General features: G+C 34.1%; 1 protein-coding gene across 8 annotated transcripts in view; it reads right to left on the bottom strand.

Annotated features, from left to right (window-relative positions):
- Positions 1-2,502: 2,502 nt before the first annotated feature.
- Positions 2,503-25,355, bottom strand: part of LOC108917142 (actin-binding LIM protein 3) — a 111,426-nt gene continuing 88,573 nt past the window's right edge. For 3 of the 8 annotated variants that reach the window (XM_018723607.1, XM_018723603.2, XM_018723604.2), the window contains 10 exons: positions 20,775-21,020; positions 20,579-20,647; positions 20,183-20,372; positions 17,247-17,718; positions 12,266-12,441; positions 11,661-11,737; positions 7,942-8,011; positions 6,147-6,187; positions 5,059-5,259; positions 2,503-3,580 (listed from right to left, as the gene is read on the bottom strand). In XM_018723607.1, coding sequence (XP_018579123.1) covers positions 3,467-3,580; positions 5,059-5,259; positions 6,147-6,187; positions 7,942-8,011; positions 11,661-11,737; positions 12,266-12,441; positions 17,247-17,718; positions 20,183-20,372; positions 20,579-20,647; positions 20,775-21,020 — 1,656 coding nt within the window. In that variant the 3' untranslated portion in view covers positions 2,503-3,466. Of the gene's footprint in view, positions 3,581-5,058; positions 5,260-6,146; positions 6,188-7,941; positions 8,012-11,368; positions 11,470-11,660; positions 11,738-12,265; positions 12,442-17,246; positions 17,719-20,182; positions 20,373-20,578; positions 20,648-20,774; positions 21,021-25,355 lie in introns of all 8 variants that reach the window. The other 5 variants (XM_023454251.1, XM_018723605.1, XM_018723608.2 and 2 more) reach the window with 5 other exon arrangements.

Here is a 25,355-nt window from a genome sequence, read left to right on the forward strand (position 1 = left end):
ATGGATCAGTGTTTCACTATTTGCTTTTTACATCCCACCACTTTTTAACACACCAGGAACATTTCTAACAGAGATTTCCACCTTCGGAGCTTGAATTCCCTTAACCGCATTGTTTATAATACAATCCTCTCAATTTGTTAAATTCGGTCTTTTACGACTATCCTGATTATAGATAAACCGACCGACCACTAATACCTACCTATGACTTATTTTTAACGACACTTATTGGAATAACTAAAACGTGAAAATAATAACACGTCTTTCCAACTTGTACGCTTATGACAAGCAGTGACATGTCTTACCTGGACACAAGTTAAACCACGTAGCCTCAATAGGCCTCTTGCAGAAAAACATATTTTATTAGTTTTTGTATCTACAATGAATACTACAAACAATGTGTAAAGGTTTTGTTATTTTAATTTATTTTTAAAAAGTTATTAGATATTAGTTTTAATCGGTTCGCTTCGCGCGCAAACGCCATGGACTGGGATGTCGATACGTTGACGTCATCGGTAAGTAAATGGCAAGCACGACAGCATTTCCACAAATAAGAAGTGGATCTTATTTGTGGAAGGGCGAAATGGGCAGTGACTATTAGACGCCTTCATTATAGCCATCTTTCTCTATCGCGCGGATTTCTATGACTTTCTTTATCGCTCTCACGTAACGGCCGATCAACCATGGGAACTTTCCGACCCTGTATACTGTAAATTTGTGAAGTTAAACTTATAATAACTATGGCAAATCCCTCTAAATCATATAAATAGTCCCGACAGCATCTGTTTCTAAAAGTCCATATTTGGGTAAATCGTATATCCACGGAGATTTTTAGCTTACAAATACGACTAGAAATGAAAATTTTTTTATGCACATAAAAAAATGTGGGCTTAACTATTGGTGGCACGATATGTTAAAAAAATTCGAAAATGTCATAATTTTCTTACTATTTTATTTCAATTTATTTCAAGAGTTGATTTTAGGTGAAAATGGAAGAGGAAAAAAATGTTTGTAATATTTTTTTTTTACAAAATATGACTAGTTACAAATCGAATTAATTATGATTATTGTAAAAATCGAAAAAATCGCCAAATATGGTGTTAAAAAACATTACTTTTTAGGGAATCTTTTTGAGGTCTTTAAATTGGGTTGGGACTTTCATACTTGGCTCAAGAAAACACACCAAATTTCATCAAAATCAGTCAGATAGATTTTGCATAATATTTTTGCAACTCATATTTTGAAAAAAAATTTGCAAATTTTCAAAATTTTGCACAGCAAAAACCAAGATACTTAAAAATTTAATCACTTATAGAAGGCTCTCAAGCATTCAAACGCTTTTTGAAAAATTCGAATCCGTCAATTAAGAGAGCATAGAAAAATTTTCATTTTTAGTGATATTTGAAAGCCAAAAATCTCCGTGGATATACGATTCACCCAAACCAAAACAGAAACCGCCTAGTCTAATACTATTACTGATGCATTGTACCGATGTGTGAAAAAATACATCAGTAAAAACTCCAGAAAAAAATATATTTTAAAATAAATTGATGTAGATATCTACAAATCACATTTTCATACCTGTTTGCTTTTATTCCCCTTATTTCTGCCGAAGAAAATAAAATGCTTTTCGAAAAAACTCCGCAATCATGGAATTCGGACATTGTCTGATTGGGCTTTAGCGTAACCTTGTTCGTCATGTTACAAATATTTTTAAGAATTTTTAAAAAACTAAAAACTAATTATGATTATTTAAAATAACAAATTTAGATTCAAAATATTATTTAGGTAGTAAATAGTATTTGCTACCCGCGGAAAGCTCACTTCAACTAAACGTCTTAAAATTAAATATTATACTTACACAGACTTAATTATTTTGCTACATAGGTGCATATTTAGGTATACCTACATAATAGAATGGAAACCAGTTAGTAAATATAACATCAGTATCGTTATCGTATCGTATGTAAACTAAAAATAATAAATAAGAAGTAATAGGACCGACATCGTTTTCTAATGTGAAGCGGCCAGTTTACTTACCGATGACGTCGCACCAATAGCAACTCGTTCTATGACACGCCCCTACAGGATGCTCTTCTCCAAACTTCAACGTACGATTTAGTCAATTTTCGAGTAGAATTTCTCGCAAAAGTTTTTATAATTAATAATTTTAAATAAGGCCATATTTGAATATGTGAACTAATATAAAAAATCCAGCATGTGCAAGAGGCCTATCGTGTCTAGGCACTTGTAACGGGAGAACGTTCCAAGTGCGTCTGCGCAGGTTAAACATATTGGAACACTATGCGAAATGAACAACACATTACAGTTACAAAGTTATTTTACCCGATTAAGAAGTAATAAAGTGGATATTATTTTAAATTTGGAATAAAAGCTTTAACGGTAAACAACAAAAGTAAATAGGAGTGTTAACAGCTTCAAAATGACTTTTTTTAAACGAGATATAAGAATTTCGTTTTGTAGCGTAAAATAAAAACACAGGGGCATACTTTTACGATATTTATTGGAGCTGTGCTTAACAAATCTAAGAAACTAATGCTCAAGTAGGTACCTCAAAACTGAATAAATACGGTTTATAACAATTTAAATATATTAAAATATCGGATAACTAAAAGAATAAAACAATTTACAATCTTTAAAACACAATAATACAATGTATTCGTATCCTACAAACTAAATTTAAAAACTGCGTTAAACGGTGTTTTACTGCATTTAGGCATTCTCGTTGGCTGAACCAAAACTCGAAATCTTGCGCAGATACAGCTGACATATATCTCTTAATCACAAAAGAATACAACCCCTAAATATTTTTTAAATAAATATAAAAATATACACCATATCAGCATTAATTGTACCAAAAGAATTACGACTAGCCCAAAGAAGCAATATTTCTATTAAAGCAATCTAAATAATGCCAGTTTAAAAATCTTTTTTTTTTTTAATTTTATCCTTAACACTAAAGATACACTTACGACCTAAAAGAAATATTTTGTAGAAGCCACTCTCTCTCTTCAAATAATTATCGTTCCGATTCATTTAAAATTAGACAAGGTTAAAAACAGGATACCGTATAAAAATATCTTTCCGTCCATTTCATCCTCAATTAAAAACTTTCCGAATAAAATTTGTAGTAATGCGACATCTAAGGTTTACAGTTTGCCGTCGATTCCGTTCGTCATAAATCCCTAACCTATTCTATGGCAAATCTCGTCCAGTCGAAATTAAAACACGGAAATAAAATTACATGATTAAAATAAAAAACAAAAATTCGTAAAGGAACTGTAGAGCAGTTTTATGACAAACTCAAAATTCGCGGCGCCTCTCTTGAGAAGCTGTCAGACGTCAAGCTGCCCGACGAACGCGTCTCTCGCTAACTGTTTGCTGTTCAGAGATTATAGCGAAGCAACAGGTAATAAGCTAATTTAGTGCGAATGTTTGTTGGGTGAATTTAGAACAGGCGGATTCTGCGCTTCAGTTCGTTCCTTCGCCATTGCGGTAACCGATAGAAATCCATCCTCGACAGCTGGAAGAGTACTTCGAATTCTTGGTCCGAAAGATGTCTCTGCAAATTTGTAAATTATATAAATTGTATAACGGCAAAGTTGCGACAAATATTCAAAACAAATAATAGAATGAGGGGCTCTATGATCCCTTAAAGAGTGAAACTGTGACAGGTTTTTGATCAATGACTCAAGAAGCGTTGAAGGCAGACTTAAAACTTGGAGCAGTGCAATTCCCTCATAGAAACTATCTTTGTATAAAATTTTATGAAAAAATGACAAGTGAACAGTTTTGTTTAAGAATGGTTCATCCAAATCCACAATCAAAGTCCCTAAGATTAAAAATTTTACATAAATTCAAAGCCCAAAACTTCAGCGATCAAACGCAATCAAAAACTGTGTTTAACTTCCAATTTTTGAGTAATGGTAGAGCCTTTAGGAATAAGGGCGAGATATAACCTACAAAGTGTTTTGTTTCTTAAATGTCACTGCTACTCGATGCCTACTAACAAAGTGTTGCTTTGTACCTACTAGGACAAATGACCTACTGATCCCTAGGTAGGTACAATTTCAAATAATGACATTGAAGGAAACAACTACTCTTTGGACTAAATTTTCAGCATGTAATGAATTACATCCACAATAACTATTAAACACTTATGGTGATGAAATTTTCTTACAGTACTGTAGGTTTATAGATACAAAAAAATACCACAAGACATAAGAGTAATGTTTAAATAAACTCTTATACTTGTATTTGTTTTTTTGTTACATTTTAAGTAAATATAGTTGATACTTTTGGGAATATTATTGGTTACAGTTACCAAAAAATTGTAAAAACAAGCTGTTTGCTTATAGTGGCCATGGGCGTTGGTGGTGGTGGGGGTTACTGAATTTTAGAATTAAATCAAAATGTGTTAGGTTTTTGAAATTTTATTCGGCAAGATGCTGATTGCAAAAGCTTTTTTTTAGAGGTTCCGTAGAACTTGCAGCCCTGAGCAAGGAGAAATTCTAGCTACACCCATGACAGTCGCTACAGTATATTAAAGAATAATACCATTAAAATCATTTGTTAATACTACCACCAGACAACCAATCTCAGACCTATTAGTAGTACAGTACGACAGTAGGTACAAAGTAACGTTTTGTGCCAGTAGGCATTAAGTGTCAGTGACATTTAAGATATGACATATGGTTTGTAGGTTATATCTCACTGAAATCAAAAGGATGTCAGTATAAATAGATCAGTCGTCAATTGTTTCACAATTCTAATGATGAATGATCGTAACTATCTGTGAGTGTAATTGAATGCTGATTGGAGTTTTTCCGAATAGTTTTAGAAAAATTTTTACTGCTATTTGTTTTCACAAGAGAAATCAACCTTAAAATTTATCGCAACACCCTGTACAGTTGAATTAAAAACAATTTTAAAGCAAAAATAAAAGTATGAAAGTTTTCTCGATAAGATAAAAATGAAGACGAGAAAAAACCAGTCTACTAAAAGTGACTGAACACAGGCGCCTCCACTATAGTAACTCACCTCTAGATTACATCTATCTACGTCGGCGGGCAGTCGGTAATTAGTGATCACAAGCAAGTGGTAGGGGTAGATTTTTGCCGGCTCGTTTATCAGCATCGTGTGCGCCATGTTTGGAAGGGAGCGTCGTACTTGTGACGCGTACCCTCCCGGGTACCGACCCAGCCCTCCCGTGTACGTTGTTGACATTGGCATGTCTGAGTTCTAAACAGGAAGAAAAGCCTTTGTAGGGTATTAACCGTCCCAACGATTCCTCGCGTTATTATCACATAAGTCTGCGAGTAAGCTCGAAATAGTTATTTGTGTTATAAGGACCACAACGACGGTACTAGCCACGAATATTGACACGGCGTGTACCATAATGATCGTTTATAATCTGAATTACTTGTAATTTTTCTTGCTGGCATCAATTAAGGTGTTTTAAAATTTTAATTTAAATGCTTGCAACACGAAGTCACTGACATTTATTATTTAATTTCATATCACTTGAAAATAGTTTGTTGATAACGATTGACTATATTTGTTGTAATTTAACAAAGTGATACCGATGATAGTAGTTTACTTTCCAATGTGGTAGAAGGTGCTGGAAATATTGTGGGTTCTCTTTACTACAGAAATCACGAATTCTATTGAACATATACGAATGTTTAACGTAATGCGCTAATAAAAAATAGACACTAGCTTTCTATTAAGCAATTATTTTTATGTGATAATATCAAGGAATCAAAACACGGGCAATAAACCACACTACAACATTAAATACATTTAGTATTAGAAGTAACAAGAAAATAGCAAAATAATTCTTAATTTTTAACAAAAAAAAATAACGAGAGAAACAGAGAAATTTATCCTTCTAATAGCAATGTTCAAATTAAGAGTTTTAAAACATTTTGCCGTTTAGGAAACGGTTTATTCTTATTCAAATGATAATTTCAGGTTTTAACTGAGACAGCAGATAGAACAGGTGACTGAGACGTGTTAAGTGAAAGAATCCAAAGCAAGGGTTAATTTAAAAAAAAAACGAAAATGAAAACTGATAACGGCAGGTTAGTGTGGCATACCAAAAAGTAACGAAAGCATTATTTACATACCAGGGCGCGTCTTTCGACATCTGTGATGGATCCAGTGGAAACTGAAGAAAAGGCATTAATTTTACATACTTGCTCGTAAATATACAAAAAAAATTAAAGTCACAATATCCTTAACGTTATTGGTTATACATAAGGGGCTACCATAACTCATAGGTGCTTACTATGATATAGATTAGGTGGTAGGTTAGGCATGCATCAGAAGCGTTTCGAATTTATACAAGAAAAAGCAGCCTGTTTCATGAAATAAAAGATGCAAAAAAGCAAAAAATATCCTTGATCAAGATAAGCATTTTTTTTGTAAATTAAATTACTTTTTGGACATATGTATTACGAATAAAAAGTATCTAATTACTTTCATTATACCTACTGGAGAATAAAAAAGTGGGACACAAAAAATTAATAACAATTTAAAATATGTATCTTAAATTACTCCTTTTTTCAACAATTTTATTTTTAAGACAGAAAAACTAATTTTATTTTTAATTATAATCTGTAGAAACTACAGGTTTTCATGGCCTATGCTGATATTTAAAATATGACGGTTTTTCCGGTTATTATGCACTTACTTACGCACATGACTCTGGCCAGTTACACATTTCCTTAGTCCGAACTAGGAATCTTTGATCTGCTTTTCTACGGCTTTAGAACCAAAATGAACATATCAGTGCAGGCCTGTGGGTCCGCCCCACACAGCCTAGCCCAAGAACGACAACAGCAGATCAAAGATTCCTAGCTAAGGCTAAGCAGGTGCAATATTGGTCACAACATAACGACTCGAAAATCCATCGTAATTATATTTTGGAGTTCTATCGAGGCATAATCAAACTGTATTTAATTTTTTCACAAGCCTACTGCTTTATGCAAGAAGTTCAAATATATTACTTTTGGAAATCCTAATTTTTATTCTATAAATGAATGATTACAAAAAACCGTTAAAGACTGCGACTCACTGCTTGCAGATATGAATAAAACAATATACACAGTACTCTCAAGTGTACAACTTCGGAAAATTGGTCTTTACATCATTTTAAACCAAAAAGTTTATGAGATACAGTATTGAAAATTTTAAGAAAATCACATTCGTATCAATATCTCCAAAGATGTGGATGAAAGGTACGTCATATCATAAAAGTTATTGCTATTCAGTGCCTACTAGCACAAAGCATTGTCCACTCTGCCAGTAGGTGCAAAGAAACGTTTTCAACCAGTAGGCATTGAAATTTATTTTGTAGGTTACATCTCACCCGCACTTAAACAACTTTGATAGATAAGCATCCAAACAGATATATCATTCATAGGTCTTCTTGCCTATGGTATGATGAGAACGAATAAGTTCCAAATCGGTTCTCTTGATGAATAATCTTAGCTGTTTGCTAGGTATTGGGGGTGTAACTTAATGCCAAATGAAAATGTAGTCTGTAGAATAGTCGTTCCCCACAATATCATTAATTAAAAACATCTGAAGATATTTACAAACTAATTCAACAAATCTTTAAATTAGTAAATTATTAGCACACGTTTCATCTGTCGACATCGGACATCTTCAGCCATATCTGAACGTATGTGATATTTTTTGAACATCAACACCTTCATCTCAAAAACTAGTGGTTGTAGATCCAAATAACGACCGTTTGAAGTTGCGTCACTTAACAAACTGCCTGTATATGTTTTAAAAGGGTGGAAACTATTCTACTCATCGGTGGAAACTAGTATCTACTTTCCCAAATCAAAAGCTAAAAGGCACCGTCTACACCGGTAAACTACTAACTACGTGTTAACTTTGTAAAATACTTACTATCTGATTTTCCACAACTGAAGTCAGTACTATGAGTTTTAGCACCCATTCCACTAAATGAATAATCACCCTGTGAATAATCAATTAGTTATTAAACACCCATACGACAAAAAACATTCCTCGCAATCACAAAAACACACACGAGAGGTAACATGCGATTACAGTTTTATAGAAACCCAAAAAAATAAAAACTAAAAAACTTTACGTTTTCAAAGAAAAACAGAAAGTAAATGTCTAATCGTAAAAAAAATATACTCTTGGAAATTCTACTTCAAAGTCAAGATTTTCTAGTGGTACGGATTGGCAAAACAAAAAATATTTTAATTTTTATTGGCAATGACAAAAAGAATTTTTTTGATGATAAATGCATTATTTTCAGTATATTGTGACACGTTATTTCTATGAAATATCTAAAGATTTATGTTTATTTGTGTAGCAATATACAAAACTTTCATAAATAATTACAAGCCACATGATCACCGAAGTTAGGCAACCAACATTGCACGGCGGTACTGTCAACTAAAAATCCCTAATGTTTAAAAGTTATGACATTTGAAAGTACTACTTTTCTTCTTCAAAATCCATTTTGAATCATTTGAATCCTTTCGAGATATCATTTGTTGAACTTGTGCTGGTTTTGCAAATTTTCGGTGTTGCTGATTACGAACGAATATTTCATTTTAGGTGTAGATACAATGGTCGGTTACAGTGTAGCTGTACCTTCTTTGAAATATTATTATTATATAATAATATATAATAACTTGTGGAATTGCAAAATCCAAAATGGCGAATGGAATAAAAAAATGTTGGAATTCAGAAAAAAAAGATTTCAAACACCCGAGGAACCATTGGAATTCAACCGTTTATGATTTGATTCTTTCCCATTTTTGCATTTTCATGCTAATCGATTTTGTAATATCGGCGAATACATCAAACTGATCAATCTCAACAAACGACACCTCAAGAGGAAAACAGATATTCGAACGACTCGACATGGATTTTGAAGAAGAGTAACAATTTCAGATGCCACACGAGTTTTGGGAGAAAAATAAGCTCGTGATGTAACATAACCTCAAATATATTGAAAAACGGTGTTTTTAGGCCAGGTTACATCTAAAATTTGGCGTGATGGTGCAATTTTGAAATCAGATTCAGATTTAGCATATCAAAAACCTTTGTGGAAAGTATAATTTACTTTCCGGTTTAGGCCAGCCACATTTTGTCGACCTGCGTAATCGATGCAACAAATTTTAAAATTGTTTAAGTTTATTCTACCAATCCATGATTTTAATTTAGAAAACCGTATTTTTTTTTAATATACACAATAAATTCAAATGTGATGTGAAATAAATGATTATACAAATATAGTTTCGTTCTCAATTCATCAATTAATGCTTTACCGTGAGTTTTTGCCTTGTTTACTTGAAAGATATGAACAAAGTTTTCAATGGTTTTAATTAAATTTTAGAAATTACTTTAGCTCAACCATCCTGGTGCAATTTATATACAGGATGTTGCGCTTAAATGTGATACAAGCCTCCTTTGTTTTTTGACCGATTTCAAACATTTTTTTTAATGTAGAATAAAAAAATGTAATGCTGCTGTTTCTATTAATGCATTTCAAGGCCAACTAGGACACGTTTTTAAAAAATCACTCATTTTAAAATGTCTTATCACCAAGTTTCATGAATGGCATTAATAAAAACAGCAGTATCACAGTTAGATAGTGCTTTTTTTACTCCACATTCCCAAATAAAAATTTTTGAAATCGTGCAAAAAATAAAGAAGAAAAGAAGAATAAAGGCTTGTATCATATTTAAGCACGTGTCGCGCTTAAATATTAACATACAGTCGTTCAATTTATTAAACTATATCCTATTACTTCGCCTAATCTCTATTTTTGTGTGTGTACGTTATAAAAAGGGTACTAACGGTAAATTTAACAGATAAAGAAATCTATTTTCTACTTCAAAATAACCTGACCTGCCTGTAAACTACAGTCAAGTATTTTTTTCTCCATTTGTTACGAATATAAAATTATTTCTACAGAATATAAAGTTGCTTCTTAGACTACAATACATTTTAAACAAGCCAAAATGTATAAACGATTTATCTTCCCAAACAACTACTTCAAATTTAGTGTGCTTCGTCTTGTACGTAATTGAAGTTTCATCGTATTCAATTAACAAACTAAATAAATGCAGTCGATCCAAACTAAGGAAATTTAAATTTAACGACACAACTGATTATTATAAAGGGTGTCCGGAATCGAATGCGCCTTACTTCGAGGGTAGTTTGGAGTAAATCAAGTTGGTACTATTTTTGCTTCCTTGAAAAATCACTGGTAATCAAAAAATTTGGTTTATTTTCCAAAGATAACTCTATCGGTCAAGATATTTCACCGAAAATTTGGTAAACACTGGGATAGTTCTAATAAATTTGAAAATTTCTTCCAAAAATTCTACCAAAAATCTTCTTCGATACCAAGTAAAATACCGAAATAGTAAGATCTTTCTATCGTACATCTGTAAATCATCGCAATGCTAGTTAATGTCCATTCAAATGGCCAAACTGGCAGAAAGTAACCTGCTATGTTGCACGCACCATGAAAGTTGTATCGCCACTAGGCAAAACAATTATTAAACTGACGATATTGAAGGAAATGACTACTCCACGAGTTACATGCGCCGATCAGCTTCAGTGTGTCAAACTGACACACTGATGAGGACTAATAAGTCCAAAACCAGTCTGTGCCTGGTGGGTTAAACTGATGACAAACGATCCTAGCTGTTGCACTAGGTGTTGCGAGTATAATTCGATGCCGGTAGGGGCATATAGCTCTCGGAGTAGTTGTTTCTCGCAACACTAACAATTCAAACAGTGATCCAACTAGTTTTGGTCTTAACTACAGACATGGCAGCGAGTGTAGGTGAAATGTAGATGCTGTTTCCCGCAATACCGTCACTTTAATGCAACAAGAATACCTTTTTTTACAGTAAATGATCGTTTCTGCTATTTTCAGCGATATCTATGTTTCTAAGTTAAACATAAACATTCGGCTACCCCAAGAAACCGCCCTATACAACACATCATTAAAATATCTAAAAAAATGAAGGAGGTATTTTTTAAAATCAATTAATTTTTTGTTTTTTTTTGTAGGTTTTTAATTGTTTAAGGAAGCAAAATTATACTGATGTATCTTAATCTAAATCGGTTAATTTTAATTCTACGAAGCTACCCTTGAAATATGAAGCATTCATTTCCAAACACTCTTACGTATAAATATTTGTGAAACTACTAATAAACTAGAATTATGGCCGTGACAAAGAAAAACCGACACACTAAAATGTCCCATCCGGGAGAGAAAAGTGAGAACGAAACTAACTATACACAGATTACATCAATGCAACGTATCCAGTCGACTTACGGGGATTTGAGGAACGGAACTACCAGCGGACGAACTGAACGTGTGAGATCGGGGCGCCAGACCATATCCGGGTTTAGGAACGTGTCGTAGCGCACTCACAACTGCATGGCAATAATCACAAGTGAACAAGGTGGAAGAGCAACGGAAGCTTATGTTAAAGCGGACGGCATGTGTACCGCACATTACGTGTGTTTTGTTCGCGACAGTTTACGGAAGAACTTTAAAATTTCTACACGAAAATCAAGTTATTTTAAAATCCTTCCAATCGGAATCCCCCTATTGTAGTACTTACGTATCCATTTCTAATGGGCAAGGTGGATGATCTAAGTCCGTAACCAGGCCTAGGCACCATCCGTAGTGACGAGACTACTGTACAACACGCAAAAAAATAAAGTGCAAAGGAAAAAACTCTGATACGCAATATGTAAAAAGCACCACTGCATGCATTTAAAAATAAAATGTACACAAAAAAATAATACAAACGCTGCCAGATTAAATCTAGATGTGCATGTTCGAAATGAATACCTGTTTGAAAAATTATAACGTTTATAAAAAATTCTAATATTTCCAAAACTGTACAAATCATCAACAAAACTATGGTTCGGAAAAGTTAAATTTCAGCTTCGTTACGTTACGGAAAATATGTACAAGTCATGCTTTCAAAATTTTAAAAATTAAATCCACAAACATCAGGGTTAGGTACAGTCTCACCTTAACTAAAATTGCCAATTGTCGCTAAAAACTAAAGTTCTTTTTAAGTAAGGAATAAAATTTTTGTAATAACACAGATTCGGTTATGAGGGTGGGGTGACGGAGAAAACGTAAAACGTCCTAAATCAAACGTCTCCGTTTTACATTTTCTCGGAGCGATTTTAAGAATCATACCCGTTCGCTTACCGTTGTAATTAGGTATGGCCCCTATTGATCTACCCATCGAGGAACGGCAGCTCAAAGATCTGTCAAAATCGTCGTCGTCGAATGGCCTTGGGTGGTCTAAGTTTCTGGAAGGGCTCGCGCCGATCGGGCTGTCGTACCGTAGCCTGTACTGCGGTTCTTTGTTTGCCGATGGAGTCCTTTTCGTAAAAACGAGAATTAATATAACATTTCAGTAATGCAGAATGGGGCTTACTTTAATGAAATATTATTAATATTACTTCATCGACATATTTAATAATTAGTATATGGTAGATTTCTAGTATATATATTTCTGAATATTTGTTAATTGTTTTTTGTTTCGATAGTAGTTAAAATACAGTAATATTGAATTTAGTCCAATCAATCTGGTTAAATTTACAAAAAATACCACCTGGAAACAAAAAATATGGTGATATAGAAAAAAAAATTCTAAGAAAGATACTGCATTTTTCCTGTGGCACATAAACGGCGAAGTTAACCTAAAAAATTCATAAAAGTCAAAAAAACTGTTTTTTGCTAATAAAAAAAAACTTCAACTCCAATCGAAAAAAGTTAAATGAGAAAGTTGTAGCTATTAAAAAAAACCTATCGATTCGATTTTTAAATATATCGATTGCTATATTACTTTTTGAGACATATTGAAAAAAATCATCAAAAATCGACTTTTTTTATTTTTGCTGTATCTCTTGCAAATTAAGGTTTTGAAACTTGTTACTTGATGTAAATGTAGCCCTCGACAAGCAAAAAAAGGACCTTTTTTTAGAATTAAAAAATATTAAAATATTTTCGAGTTATATTGATTTTTCGAAAAAAAGGTCATCTCGAAAATCAGCTCTTCTTACTCGACGAATAGTTGTAGAGAAACGAATCAGGGCTCATTTTTTCCCTTAAGCGTTGTACTTTCATGGTAAAAAAGAGTGATAACGATTTTATTCATTTCAAGTGTTCAAAGATGACTTTGAAAAAAGTAAAAATTTTTTTGCCGCGTTTTTCTTGAATATCTTTTTCGATTTTTATTTCTCGATAATGTCTATTGCAGGAATCGATTGCTGGCATTTTTACGCGAATTTAAAAAAAATATGTTGCTCTACGACCTTCTGGAGCCGAAATATTTTAATTTTTTAAAAAAATTACACAGGCCGCTATTTAAGTGCTACAGCGATCATTCTTACAGAAATTGAAGTTGAAGACTTATATTTTCAATAAAATAATAATGTGGTTCATTTTAGCCATTCTGCATTTTTAATTGTGCGTTAAACCAAAGCATTTGAGCTAACTGTAGCGGGCGGCGAAGTAGGGGTAACGCTACTCGGCCGCTCCGAAAACACTATTCGCGCGTTCAAAAGCGCTCTTAATTTCAAAATCTTCATTATCTCGACTTCTGGACCACATACAAAAATTCTTTCGTACTTAATCTGAGGTAGCTCGACGAGATAAACCAAAATATGACGTTTTTTTATTGAACATATAAGTCTTCAACTTCAATCTCTGTAAGATTGGAAGTTGCAGCACTCAAATAGCAGCGTGGAATTTTTTGAAAAAAAAAAATATCTCGGCTCCAGAAGGTCGTAGACCAACGCTTTTTTTTAAATTTGTGTAAAAATGCCAGGAATCGATTCCTGCAATAGACATTATCGAGAAATGAAAATCGAAAAAGATATTCAAGAAAAACGCGACCAAAAAATTTTTACTTTTTTCAAAATCATCTTTGGATACTTGAAATGAATAAAATCGTTATCACTCTTTTTTACCATGAAAGTACAACGCTTAAGGAGAAAAAATTAGCCCTGATTCGTTTCTCTACGAGCAAGAGCCGATTTTCGAGATGACCTTTTTTTTCGAAAAATCGTTATAACTCGAAAAATTTTTAATATTTTTTAATTTTAAGAAAAGGTACTTTTTTATTTGCCGAGGGCTACATTTACAGCAAGTAACGAGTTTCAAAACCTTAATTTGCAAGAGATACATAAAAAAAGTCGATTTTTGATGGTTTCTTCGATATATCTCGCAAAGTAATATAGCAAACAATATATTTAAAAATACGAATCGATAAGTCTTTTTAATAGCTACAGCTTTCTCATTTAACTTTTTTCGATTGGAGTTCAAGTTTTTTTTTAATTAGCGAAAAACCGGTTTTTTGACTTTTATGAATTTTTTAGGTTAACTTCGCCGTTTATGCGCCACAGGAAAAATACACTATCTTTCTTAGAATTTTTATTCCTATATCACCATATTTTTTGTTTCCAGGTGGTATTTTTTGTAAGCTCTTCTACTTATTGATTGAACTAATTGGTGAATTCTGTTGATATACAGGGTGTAACTAAATAAGTGTAAAACATTTAAGGGGGTGATTCCTCATCGAAAAAAAGATAGGATCTTTCATATAAAGAAACTTCATTGGAGCATCCCTTGTTAAGATACAGCCCCTTAAAGGGGGTACATAAAATTTGTTTAACAATTTTTTTCACAAGCACTAAACAAGTTACAATATTGAAATTAACCTGACATTTTCTACTACCAAAAAGACACTTAGCCAGTAATTTATTTGGTTTACCCCATGGTTGTAAGGGGTGGAAAACGCAACCCCTAAAATTTATTTCCAACGTAATTTTTTGTCTTATTATTTTTTTACCATTTAAAAATTTATTTCCGATAGCCTGTTTCATTCTAAAAAAAAATGTCTCTTGAATTTTTTGCCCAAATTAAACCAGTTCGCAGCAAAAAATTATTTTACGAACAAGATACATATCGCCATAAAACGAAAATACGAAACTAATTTATCTAGTAGGCCGCCATTAGCGATACTGACAATTAAATTGGAATCAAGCTGTCAGTTTGTAAATTTTTGAAATTGAAGTAATACTAATTGTGTATTGTTCTGTTCTTAATTTGTTACTTTAATAATTCACTTGTTATTAAAATGGCATACACAAATGAGGAAATGGCTGATATGCATTACGTTTACGGTCTGTCGCAGGGGAATGGGTTAGAAGCTTCTACAAGATATGCTGAAATGTATCCTCAACGGCAGCATCCTTCACATAGAATATTTGTCTGACTTCATCAACGATTACGTGAATATGGTTCATTCAACAAAAGAACGCAGGATTGTGGTCGCCATCGAGAAGTAAGAACACCACAGCTTGAGGCAGCAGTACTTAATTTGATAGAAGAACAACCTACTACCAGTACTAGAAAGATTGCTTTCCAGCTAAATGTTGATCATATGACGGTATTTCGAATTTTAAAGGAACATCTCTTATACCCTTACCATCTGCAACGAGTACAGGCACTGTTACCGCGAGACTTTCCGAACCGTCTTGAATTTTGCAATTGGATGCTGGAAATGATTAGAAGAAATCGTGACTTTCTGAAGACGATCGAATTCACAGACGAATGTAGTTTTTCTCGGGACAAGATTATTAATTTTCATAATTACCACATATGGGCTGATGAAAACCATCACGCTATTGTCGAAACTAACCATCAAGAACAGTTTTCTCTTAAGGTGTGGGTCGGAGTTATTGGGGATTATTTAATTGGGCCTCATTTTCTACCTCCTCGATTAAATGGTGAGGCATACGTTCAATTTTTAAGAAAAGTGCATCCCCCCGTACTGCTGGAGGAAGTTCCTTTGGGCGTCAGAAGGGATATGGTTTTTATGCATGATGGGGCTCCCGCCCATTTTAGTCAAGTAGCACGTCAGCATTTAACTGAAACATATGCAAATCAGTGGATAGGTCGAGGAGGACCACAGAATTGGCCCGCTCGATCCCCGGATCTCAATCCTCTGGATTTGTCTACTTGGGGCCATTTGCAGCATTTGGTTTATCGTACTCCTGTTCGCGATGTAGAGGACTTAAGAAACCGCATTATCGATGCGTGCAGGGTAATTAGAGAGACTCCAGGAATATTTGAGCGAATACGTGGCTCAATGCGCCGACGTCTAGACGCATGCGTAATGTCTGAAGGTAGACATATTGAACATTTACTATGATTTCTACATGTTGTATGTTTTGTTATTATTAAATTAGTTTTGATTATTCCCCTTTAATCATTTAATGCAGGTAGTAACTACAAAATAACAGTAAATCCAGTCCGCATTTATGACGATGTATCTCTGTAGTTGTTCGTAAAATAATTTTTTACTGCGAACTGGTTTAATTTGGGCAAAAAATTCAAGAGACATTTTTTTTTAGAATGAAACAGGCTATCGGAAATAATTTTTTAAATGGTAAAAAAATAATAAGACAAAAAATTACGTTGGAAATAAATTTTAGGGGTTGCGTTTTCCACCCCTTACTACCATGGGGTAAACCAAATAAATTACTGGCTAAGTGTCTTTTTGGTAGTAGAAAATGTCAGGTTAATTTCAATATTGTAACTTGTTTAGTGCTTGTGAAAAAAATTGTTAAACAAATTTTATGTACCCCCTTTAAGGGGCTGTATCTTAACAAGGGATGCTCCAATGAAGTTTCTTTATATGAAAGATCCTATCTTTTTTTCGATGAGGAATCACCCCCTTAAATGTTTTACACTTATTTAGTTACACCCTGTATGGTGAATGTAGGCAAAATGCTGCAGCAGCAGAATTTTCAACATTCTTGGAGGGTTTCTCCTATTTTCCGAAAATATAGGGAAAAAGGAGCTGTGACGTCACACTCGATTTTCGAAAAAAGTTAAATATAGAAAACCTCATTTTGATATCTCGATTCATTTAAGAGATACAGAGCTTTTTCAATTTTGTTCCATTTTTTATGAAGTCGTTTGTGAAAATGTTTGATTTTTCCAAGATTTTTTACACAGCTTTTAAGTAAAATCCAGCGAAATATATCAGCCCAATTTTTCAAGGTACCTACCTAACTGTACGTTACAGAAAATTACTAGTTTTTGCCCCACATATCCAACTTAGACTTTTCCAAATTTAAATAATAACATTTTTTACATAAACTTTGTAACTTACCTCGAGGCGTTCCTCGGATCTAAATGCGCAGCCTTCCACTGTTTAAGCTTCTCCCTCTCCTGGACATTTTTCAAAAACACCTTCCCTATACCGCTCGATATCTTACTCAGCTCCTCTTCCTCCTTCTTCAGCTTCAAATCCTCGATCTCCTTGGCTGTCAGCCCGTCCAGATCGTCCTCGTCAGAATCCGGAACGCCTTTATACGAATCCGACCACCGTTTCCTGCGTTCGGGGTCCGTGTATGGGTAAGGAGGGGCTGGAAAGTCGTCCCGTTCAATCTTAGTAGGTTCCCCGGGTATTGGGGGCTTGGCCCCTGGGAAGTGCGCCAGCTCTATGGGTTCCTCATTGTTCATGTGCGGAGATTTAGACCTTGGCGTTTCGCTACGTATCGAGTCCACTAAGACTTTCATGGCCGATCGGGAGCCGTACCTCTTACCTCCGGCCCCGAAGCTTCCCCTCAGAGAATTTTGTGCTAAAAAAAAAAGACCGCAATTAAAAACACTGGCCGAACCATAAGAACTACAAGAGATATCGAGCTTCCAAATTCCGGAGTTTTGGACAATTTTTAGTTTCAAATCCCAAAAATCCCCAAAATAATCTAAAAATCTAATTGTAATTGTATGTATCAATAAATAAAATTGAATTTTATGTAATTGAAAAATGATTTTACAATTTTTTTGTTTAATCTAAAAGGAAGTAGTAACGTCTTTCAGTTACTTTTAATCCCGAAATCTTCAGTAGATATTTAAAAATTTGGAAAACGACCAAAAAATTGGAAAAAACTCTTTTATTTCAAAATTGAAAAATTAATTAAATTAAAAGATCTCGGAGACTAGGTTTTTTTGGGTCGGAGGTTAGATTGTCTGTATCAGGCCATTTTAAGGTCGTTTCAAGGTCACTTCAAGGTCAAATTGCAAAAAGCTGAGCAATCAAGTCCAACCACCTGTTATACGGGATTTTGGGATCGCTGGGTTAGAAATCGAGGTTAGTTCGTCTGTATCAGGTCATTTAAAGATACTCTCAAGGTTATTTCAAGGTCAAATTGAGAAAAAGCCGAGCAATTAAGTCTATCCGCCTCTTATATAGGTTTTTGGGATAGCTGAGTGCGAATCTGAGGTAAGTTTGTCTGCATAAGGTATTTTGAAGGTTATTTCAACGTCATTTAAATGTCAAACGAAGAAAAAAACGAGAAATCGATTACCGTTTTTGAAGTCTCCGAGTTTGAATCCAAGGTCGTTTGTATGTATCAAATCAGGTTTAAGGTTATTCTAAGGTTGATTTGTCAGGCGGGCTCTGGGCAAATGGACTGAGACAGAACACAGGAAATACTGGACTTCAAGGCCCGGACATAGCCATTCTAAGGAGCTCATGGAGTATCGTTCGAACGAAAGAGCGAATGATTTACTAAGCTTGAACAGAATCCGGCTCAGGAGAGTGACAGGACTCATAACGGGACACTGTCACTTTAGGAAACATCTACATAAGCTAAAGCTTGTAGACAGTCCGGTCTGCGGAGGACGTGAATATATCCTGGGCGAGTGCCCGGGATTTGCACGTAGCAGAATGGCGTTCCTTGGGAGACCTCATTTGGAACCCCAAAGAACTGAGAGAAGTGTCAGCAAGGAAGCTTTTGGACTTTGTAAAAAGGACAAATCTACTTGCTGAATAGGACTAGTAGTGGGACGCACAATAGGCCTAATCAGGCCGCAGTGCTATGGGACTTATTAGGACCAACTAGAAGAAAAAGAAGGTTGATTTGAGAAAAAAGATGTTTTCTGGTAGAATTAGTGAGGAGTGACTTTGGACCTTCCTGTATTTCACCGAATCTTGTTGGAAAGTAAAGACTGAACTGACTATATTAACCTATATAAACCTCACAAAAACTCATATTTACTCATGCCAACCCATATTACCTCGAATCCACCCATATTCCTCCATAAAACGCTGTTATTCTTTCATACAAACCCACTCTACCCCATAACCATTTTGCTATATGTGAGTACACATGTCTGCAAGTGACCCATTTTAAGTATTACGTCAAGAGCGCCAGCCCGGACCAGTCTAATAGCGGCAAGGAGAAAGTGGAACGCATCAGGGTTCCAGGAAAGGTCCAGGGCAGATTGGCGCTGACGAGATACATATACATGCGAGCGACTCCGTACCAGACTCTCCAGCGAACGTTCGCCCCGACAACACGTCTTTTTCACTAACTTTGTTTTCAATAAAAAATCCTTTTATTTTTACCATTGAAAGAGAGTTTTATTTCTGCTGCACACCGAAAGCAACCCTCACATATACACGCACATTTCAATATACACGCGTATTACTCCGTATAAACTAATATACCCTCATGCCTCCTAATTTTAAGTGTGGTCGGACTTGATTGCTCGGCTTTTTCTCAATTTGACCTTGAAACGACCTTGAAATAACCTTAAAACGGCCTGATACAGACAAATTAACCTCTGATTCGGACTCGGCAACCTAAAAAACCTAAACTCCGAAATCCTTTGATTTAATGTGCTTTTTCTCAATCTGACCTCTAATTGACTTTGATCCTGACTAGGAAGGAGGGAGGAGGTCCCGTTTGAGGTGGAATCGATTAGTTATTGAATATAAATAATAAGAAAAATAGGTTTTCCTTTTTTTTTAGCCCCTTTGTCATTTTAAATATTCCACGGCCATTTTTGAATGCAACAAATAAAGAACGTTTTTTGAAAAAATTCTTCCTGAAATTTTGGAACTCTAGTCCCACGATTGTCTCAATCCTGGGATTAGAGCTCCTCAAGATGAATTTCACAAACTTCTCTACGATTTATGATTACCGAGGTATATTCAAAGTTACAAAGCTTGTTAGTATCGTCCATCGTTAGTTTTGAATTTCCACAAAAATCATGAGTAGAGATATCGTCTCACGGAATCTGAATGCAAAGACTTACATGTGGGTCTGTGGAAATGTGGCGAAGTTGGGGCTTTGTCGTACGGATTGATGGGTCTCCTTAGGTATCCTAGCGTTGGTTCTTCGGTAAGGTAACTATACGTGTATATCCTAGAAATATCATCCGATAACATGGCCGACTTGGGCTCCCTTAATATCAAACCGGGCGATGGCGTACGGTAACTGTAGTGCTACAATAAAATTTAAGAAAAATCATATAAAACTGAATTCGCAGAGACCGTTAGTTCTTAATGTTCTCGAAAAATATTCTTGACCCTACTTTCAATAATTTTAAAGGCAAATTTTTACTATTACGTATTACGAAACAAACGAATGAAACTAACGTCAAAACCTTATACTTTCCGGAAATAAAAGAGGGCAAAGTAACAAGACAAACCTTTCTAGACATGCTTGTGGGGCTATACAATGAACCGTTCAAGCTAGGGGTACGGGATCTCATGGAAAACTGAAAAAAAAAAGAAAACCATGCAACAAAATAAAAAAACAATATAAAGTGCCTAGAAACATATAAACGTAAACGATTCCTATTCTATAGGAGAATATCAAGGGTACCATAGAGAACGTTTGAATACCTGCAATTCGCTAACACCAGAAGTACTATGCCTGTCATAGTCCCTTATGGACACGTCGGTATCGGTGCAGTTGCCGTTCGCCTCTCCCGTTCCGTTCAAGATCTGGCCGTTTTCTGTTGGGCCCGGTCCGCATCGGGGGTGCCATATGGCGCCGCCCTGCAGATACATCTCCTCTCCGTCCCCGAATGGGTCCCCGCATTTTGAGCAACGGGCGCACGTCGGATGGAAATGGTGGTTGTCGCCAGCCTATAATCGGAAAATTTATCTTTTAACCCTATCTAAATATTTATTAGTGATTAGAAAACGATTTCATAAAAGCTAGAATGACAAACACTGGAAAAATGGATAAAACATGTGAAGTGGTAGATATACATTTTAATTTGGAGATTATTACTCAAGGACAAACTTTATTTCTAACATTTACGACGATATTTATTAATAACAAAGGATTTGTAAACAAAATGTATGAAACCAATAGAGTGGCACAGAGCAAAACTGCAAATAACAATTTTGTAAATAGGTGCTTCTGAATCACTTTGCGACGTGTTATTTTAAAGTCACCATATCTTTTTGCCATTACAGACAAAGCGCTGAAAAATGTTTAAACGTTTTTAGAAAACTAGTATTTCTTGCATAATTTATTTAAATATTAACTAATATCTATGTTACTATTGTAAGTAAGACTAATTTCCGTTTTAAAATAATTTTTTTGCTCTTTAATAAAATGTACATAAAAAATTAAGTAATTTGATAGATTTTAAATATTTTTTAAAATCTTTTTAAGTTTTTAATGAAAATGCTTTTGAAGCACTGTGTTCGGTTTGTGGATTTCAGTGTGATCTCTCTAGTTTAGATGAACTACATACAGGGTGTTCCTAAATAAGTGTCGCAACGGAAAACTATAAATTCATCTTGAAAAATTAAACATTATTTTCATCTTCCATTTTTCTCTCCGGGCTTTCGTTTTCGAGATACATGATATCTTAGGAATCGTTTAAACTACAGGACTGAGCTTTTGTACACACATTACCACTATTAATAGCTACTTTTTCACACCCTTCCCGAATTCGTTGGACGTGGCAGTGTTAGAGATTTTAAGGTATCGTAAGGGTTTATCCCCCCTAACTTTTACACCACTGGAAAAATTGACATTTGACAGCAAATTCTGATGCGCCCATGAATTTTACACAAAAGGAGGTTAGATCATTGTTCTAAAGTCAACCGTTTTCAAGAAAAATGCCTTTTTATCAACAAAAACAAACATTTTGCTGTTTCGAAAATTTTTTGTAATTCAAAAAATAGGTAGTAATAATAAACAATTTTAACGAAATTTAACAGCAGATAGAATTTACTGTCAAATGTCAATTTTTATGGTGGCGTAAAAGTTAGGGGAGAAAATCCTTACGATGCCTTAAAATCTCCACCACTGGCACGTCCAATGAATTCGAGAAGGGAGCGAAAAAGTAGCTATTAATAGTGGTAATGTGTGTACAAAAGCTTAGTCCTATAGTTCAAACGGTTCCTAAGATATTAACAAAAAACTAAAAAAAAAAAATTAAAGTTTTGACACCGTATATCTCGAAAACGAAAGCCCGAAGAGAAAAATGGAAAAGGAAAATAATATTTTTCTTTTGTTGCATTAGGTGTTGCGAGTATAATTCAATGTCGGTAGGGGCACATAGCCCTCGGAGTAGTTGTTTCTCGCAACACTGGCAATTAAAACGTTGTCTTCGCCCTCTGTGGGTGGCTGTCGTGCAACAATTACCTGCAATATAGCAAGTCGCTTCCTACTGTAGCCATTTGAATGGTGAACAGTTGGGAGTCAGCACGACAGATGGAGTCATTTACGCTCCCGCGTACAAAAGAAAATAATGTTTCTTTTTTCAAGAGAAATTTACAGTTTTCCGTTGCGACACTTATTTAGGAACGCCCTGTATATCAATCCACCTGATGTGATATGACAACAGAGCGCAAGATGAGCAAAAAACAAACGGCCAATGCTAATTGGGCGAAATGAGAATTGCAGAATATGTCACCGTTTATCGTTTTACTAGACGGTATTAAAAAAAAGGTAAGGAATTTCATGACTTTATGCATGTGTTCATTATTAAATATTTGTGTGACAATATGAAAAAGCGTGTATACTAACCAAAAAAGATGAGATTTGAGTAAAAGTAATATACTGTCAGTAACAGTAACATAATATAATTAGTATCGATTTTCAGGTTTAGTTTAGTTAAATCTACTCCTTTTTTATTTATTGCAACAGACTTTTTAGTCGAACCGTGGCCAACTTAGTATATTGCGATATATCGTACAAAATTAACACTACCATGCATTTACGTAATATGCTTAATATCTGGTATATGAACATAAATTCATTATATTGCTGTGCAAATATTTATAATATACCTACTTCCAATTGAAATTATGTACTTTGCAAATACTAAGAATATAATTACAAGCGTTAATAATTATGTCTAAATCAAATTCAATTAATTAAAACGTTATTACCACATTACTAATTCAAACAAATCGCAAAGTGATAACGATAACGAGTTTCAAGTTTTTGGGTTCCGACAAATCATTATTTTGTATTAAACAGTTGTCATGAAATATAATTCACGATGACATGTACTTTTTCAACTATGCTAGCATATTTAATTACCCAATTACTATTTTTTTTTTTCAAGTTACATGCTGCAATTATTATTAAGCATAGGAAACGTTATCATCTACTTCTACTAGACATTATATTATCGAGATGATAATTATGTCATACAGAAAAAATCCATTAATAATGTCCGATACACTGCAACATCAATAAACTATTAAGTTAACCATGCTGCTCGCTCAAATACCAACAATGGGGTAACCGTTATTTTTGGAATCAAACAGAAATTAAATTAAAAAAATTAAAAGAAATTTTAATCGTACAATATTTCTTTTCGGTTTTTGTTGGTTCTCAAGCCAGCAGTAACGAGCGTTTGAAAGCATTGTATGCAATCAGTTACAGAAGTCACTATGGAACATCTCAGAGGATTACCATTGTCTGAGAACAGTTCCATCAGTAGTGGATAACCAACAAGAACTGAAATGAACATCGGGGGTTCTGATAGCGGGTCCACCCCCACAGAGCTTAGTCTGAGAACAACGGCAGGTGAAATAAGTTATTTTAGGTTTATTTTCAGCTCACTGAAGTACTCGGTATGAGTCATGAAAATTAAAAAATTAAAACACGAAAATTATTCAGTTTCCAAACGGGTGAAATTTTTTTCTTAGAAACCCAGCATTTCCGGAGATTCTTGACCCCTTGGTTAAAACTACCAAGTTTGGCCAAATAATCGTGAAACCATATGTATATAAAAAAAAATTAAACTAAAAAATTGTACGAATCACGTTTTACTCCAATTAAATATTAATAAAAAATAATGACATACTACACAATCATCTGGAAATATTGCAGCAACTAATGCCATGACTATTTCCCGTTCACCTGACTCATAAAACTGACATACTACTATAGCGTACAACCGCCCGAAGACACTTACGTATTTCACTTCCTTAATCTAACGGCAAATCTTCACATTAGCATAGACAATGGTCCGATTTAATTGGACATTCAGATGGCACGACCAAGATAAGCCCGACTTTCTCCAAATTTAAGACGTCTACAATTCGAGTCTAACCTTGAGAAACTTTTGCTTTGCCTAGTTTCGGAGAAAAGTGTTACATAACAGAAGGTTTTAAATATTCAAAAGTTTTAAAACAGGTACCGCCACGATACGGTTACATAACAAAATTAAGCAATGTCTATTTTTATAACTGGCTTTTTTTAAGCGAGCGTATAGCATACAGGATGTCGATTTTTACGTTGGGTATATCGCACAATTTTATTTAAGATACATAGGGGAACCACCACCAATAAATTTAAGGGGCAATTCTGTTCATAAAAGTAATGGTACAAATTTGTGTGCCACTACTTTGTAAACAAAACAAAGTTATATAACCAGTTTTTTTTTTTTGAAAATTTGAAAAATCTTGTGAAAATATGTTAGTTTATTATGTTTTAAGAGCCCCCTCACAAAATCAGCTCCAAAAAAAGTTTTTTTAGAGGTCGCTCAAGATTTTTAAAAATTTCCAAAATCGTCAAAAATTTAATTTTTTAAAATTTTTTTCTCGTTATTTTATCATTTTCTAGGTTGAAAAAACCTCGATTCTGAAAATTTCAAATCGATATTTTAATTTCTAAATGTCACTCATAATAATTATTTTAACTTTCAAAGTAGTGTGCCTAAAATGTTTTCGAGCGACCTCTAAAAATTAATATCAAAGAACTAATATATTATTTTTTATTGAATTTGATGAACAAAAGAATAGAAATAAAACACGACACTTAAAAGATTTTTCGAGGCAAAATTTACTACCGCACCGAGTATCAAATATGTATAATTTTTTTAAAAAGTATCTTGTGATTTATTTCTATTCTTTTGTTCATCAAATTCAATAAAAAAAATTATTAGTCGTTGATATTTATTTTTAGAGGTCGCTAAAAAACATTTTAGGTACACTACTTTGAAA

This window comes from Anoplophora glabripennis, unplaced genomic scaffold (genome assembly GCF_000390285.2).
Source record: "Anoplophora glabripennis isolate ALB-LARVAE unplaced genomic scaffold, Agla_2.0 scaffold85, whole genome shotgun sequence".
NCBI lineage: Eukaryota > Metazoa > Arthropoda > Insecta > Coleoptera > Cerambycidae > Anoplophora > Anoplophora glabripennis.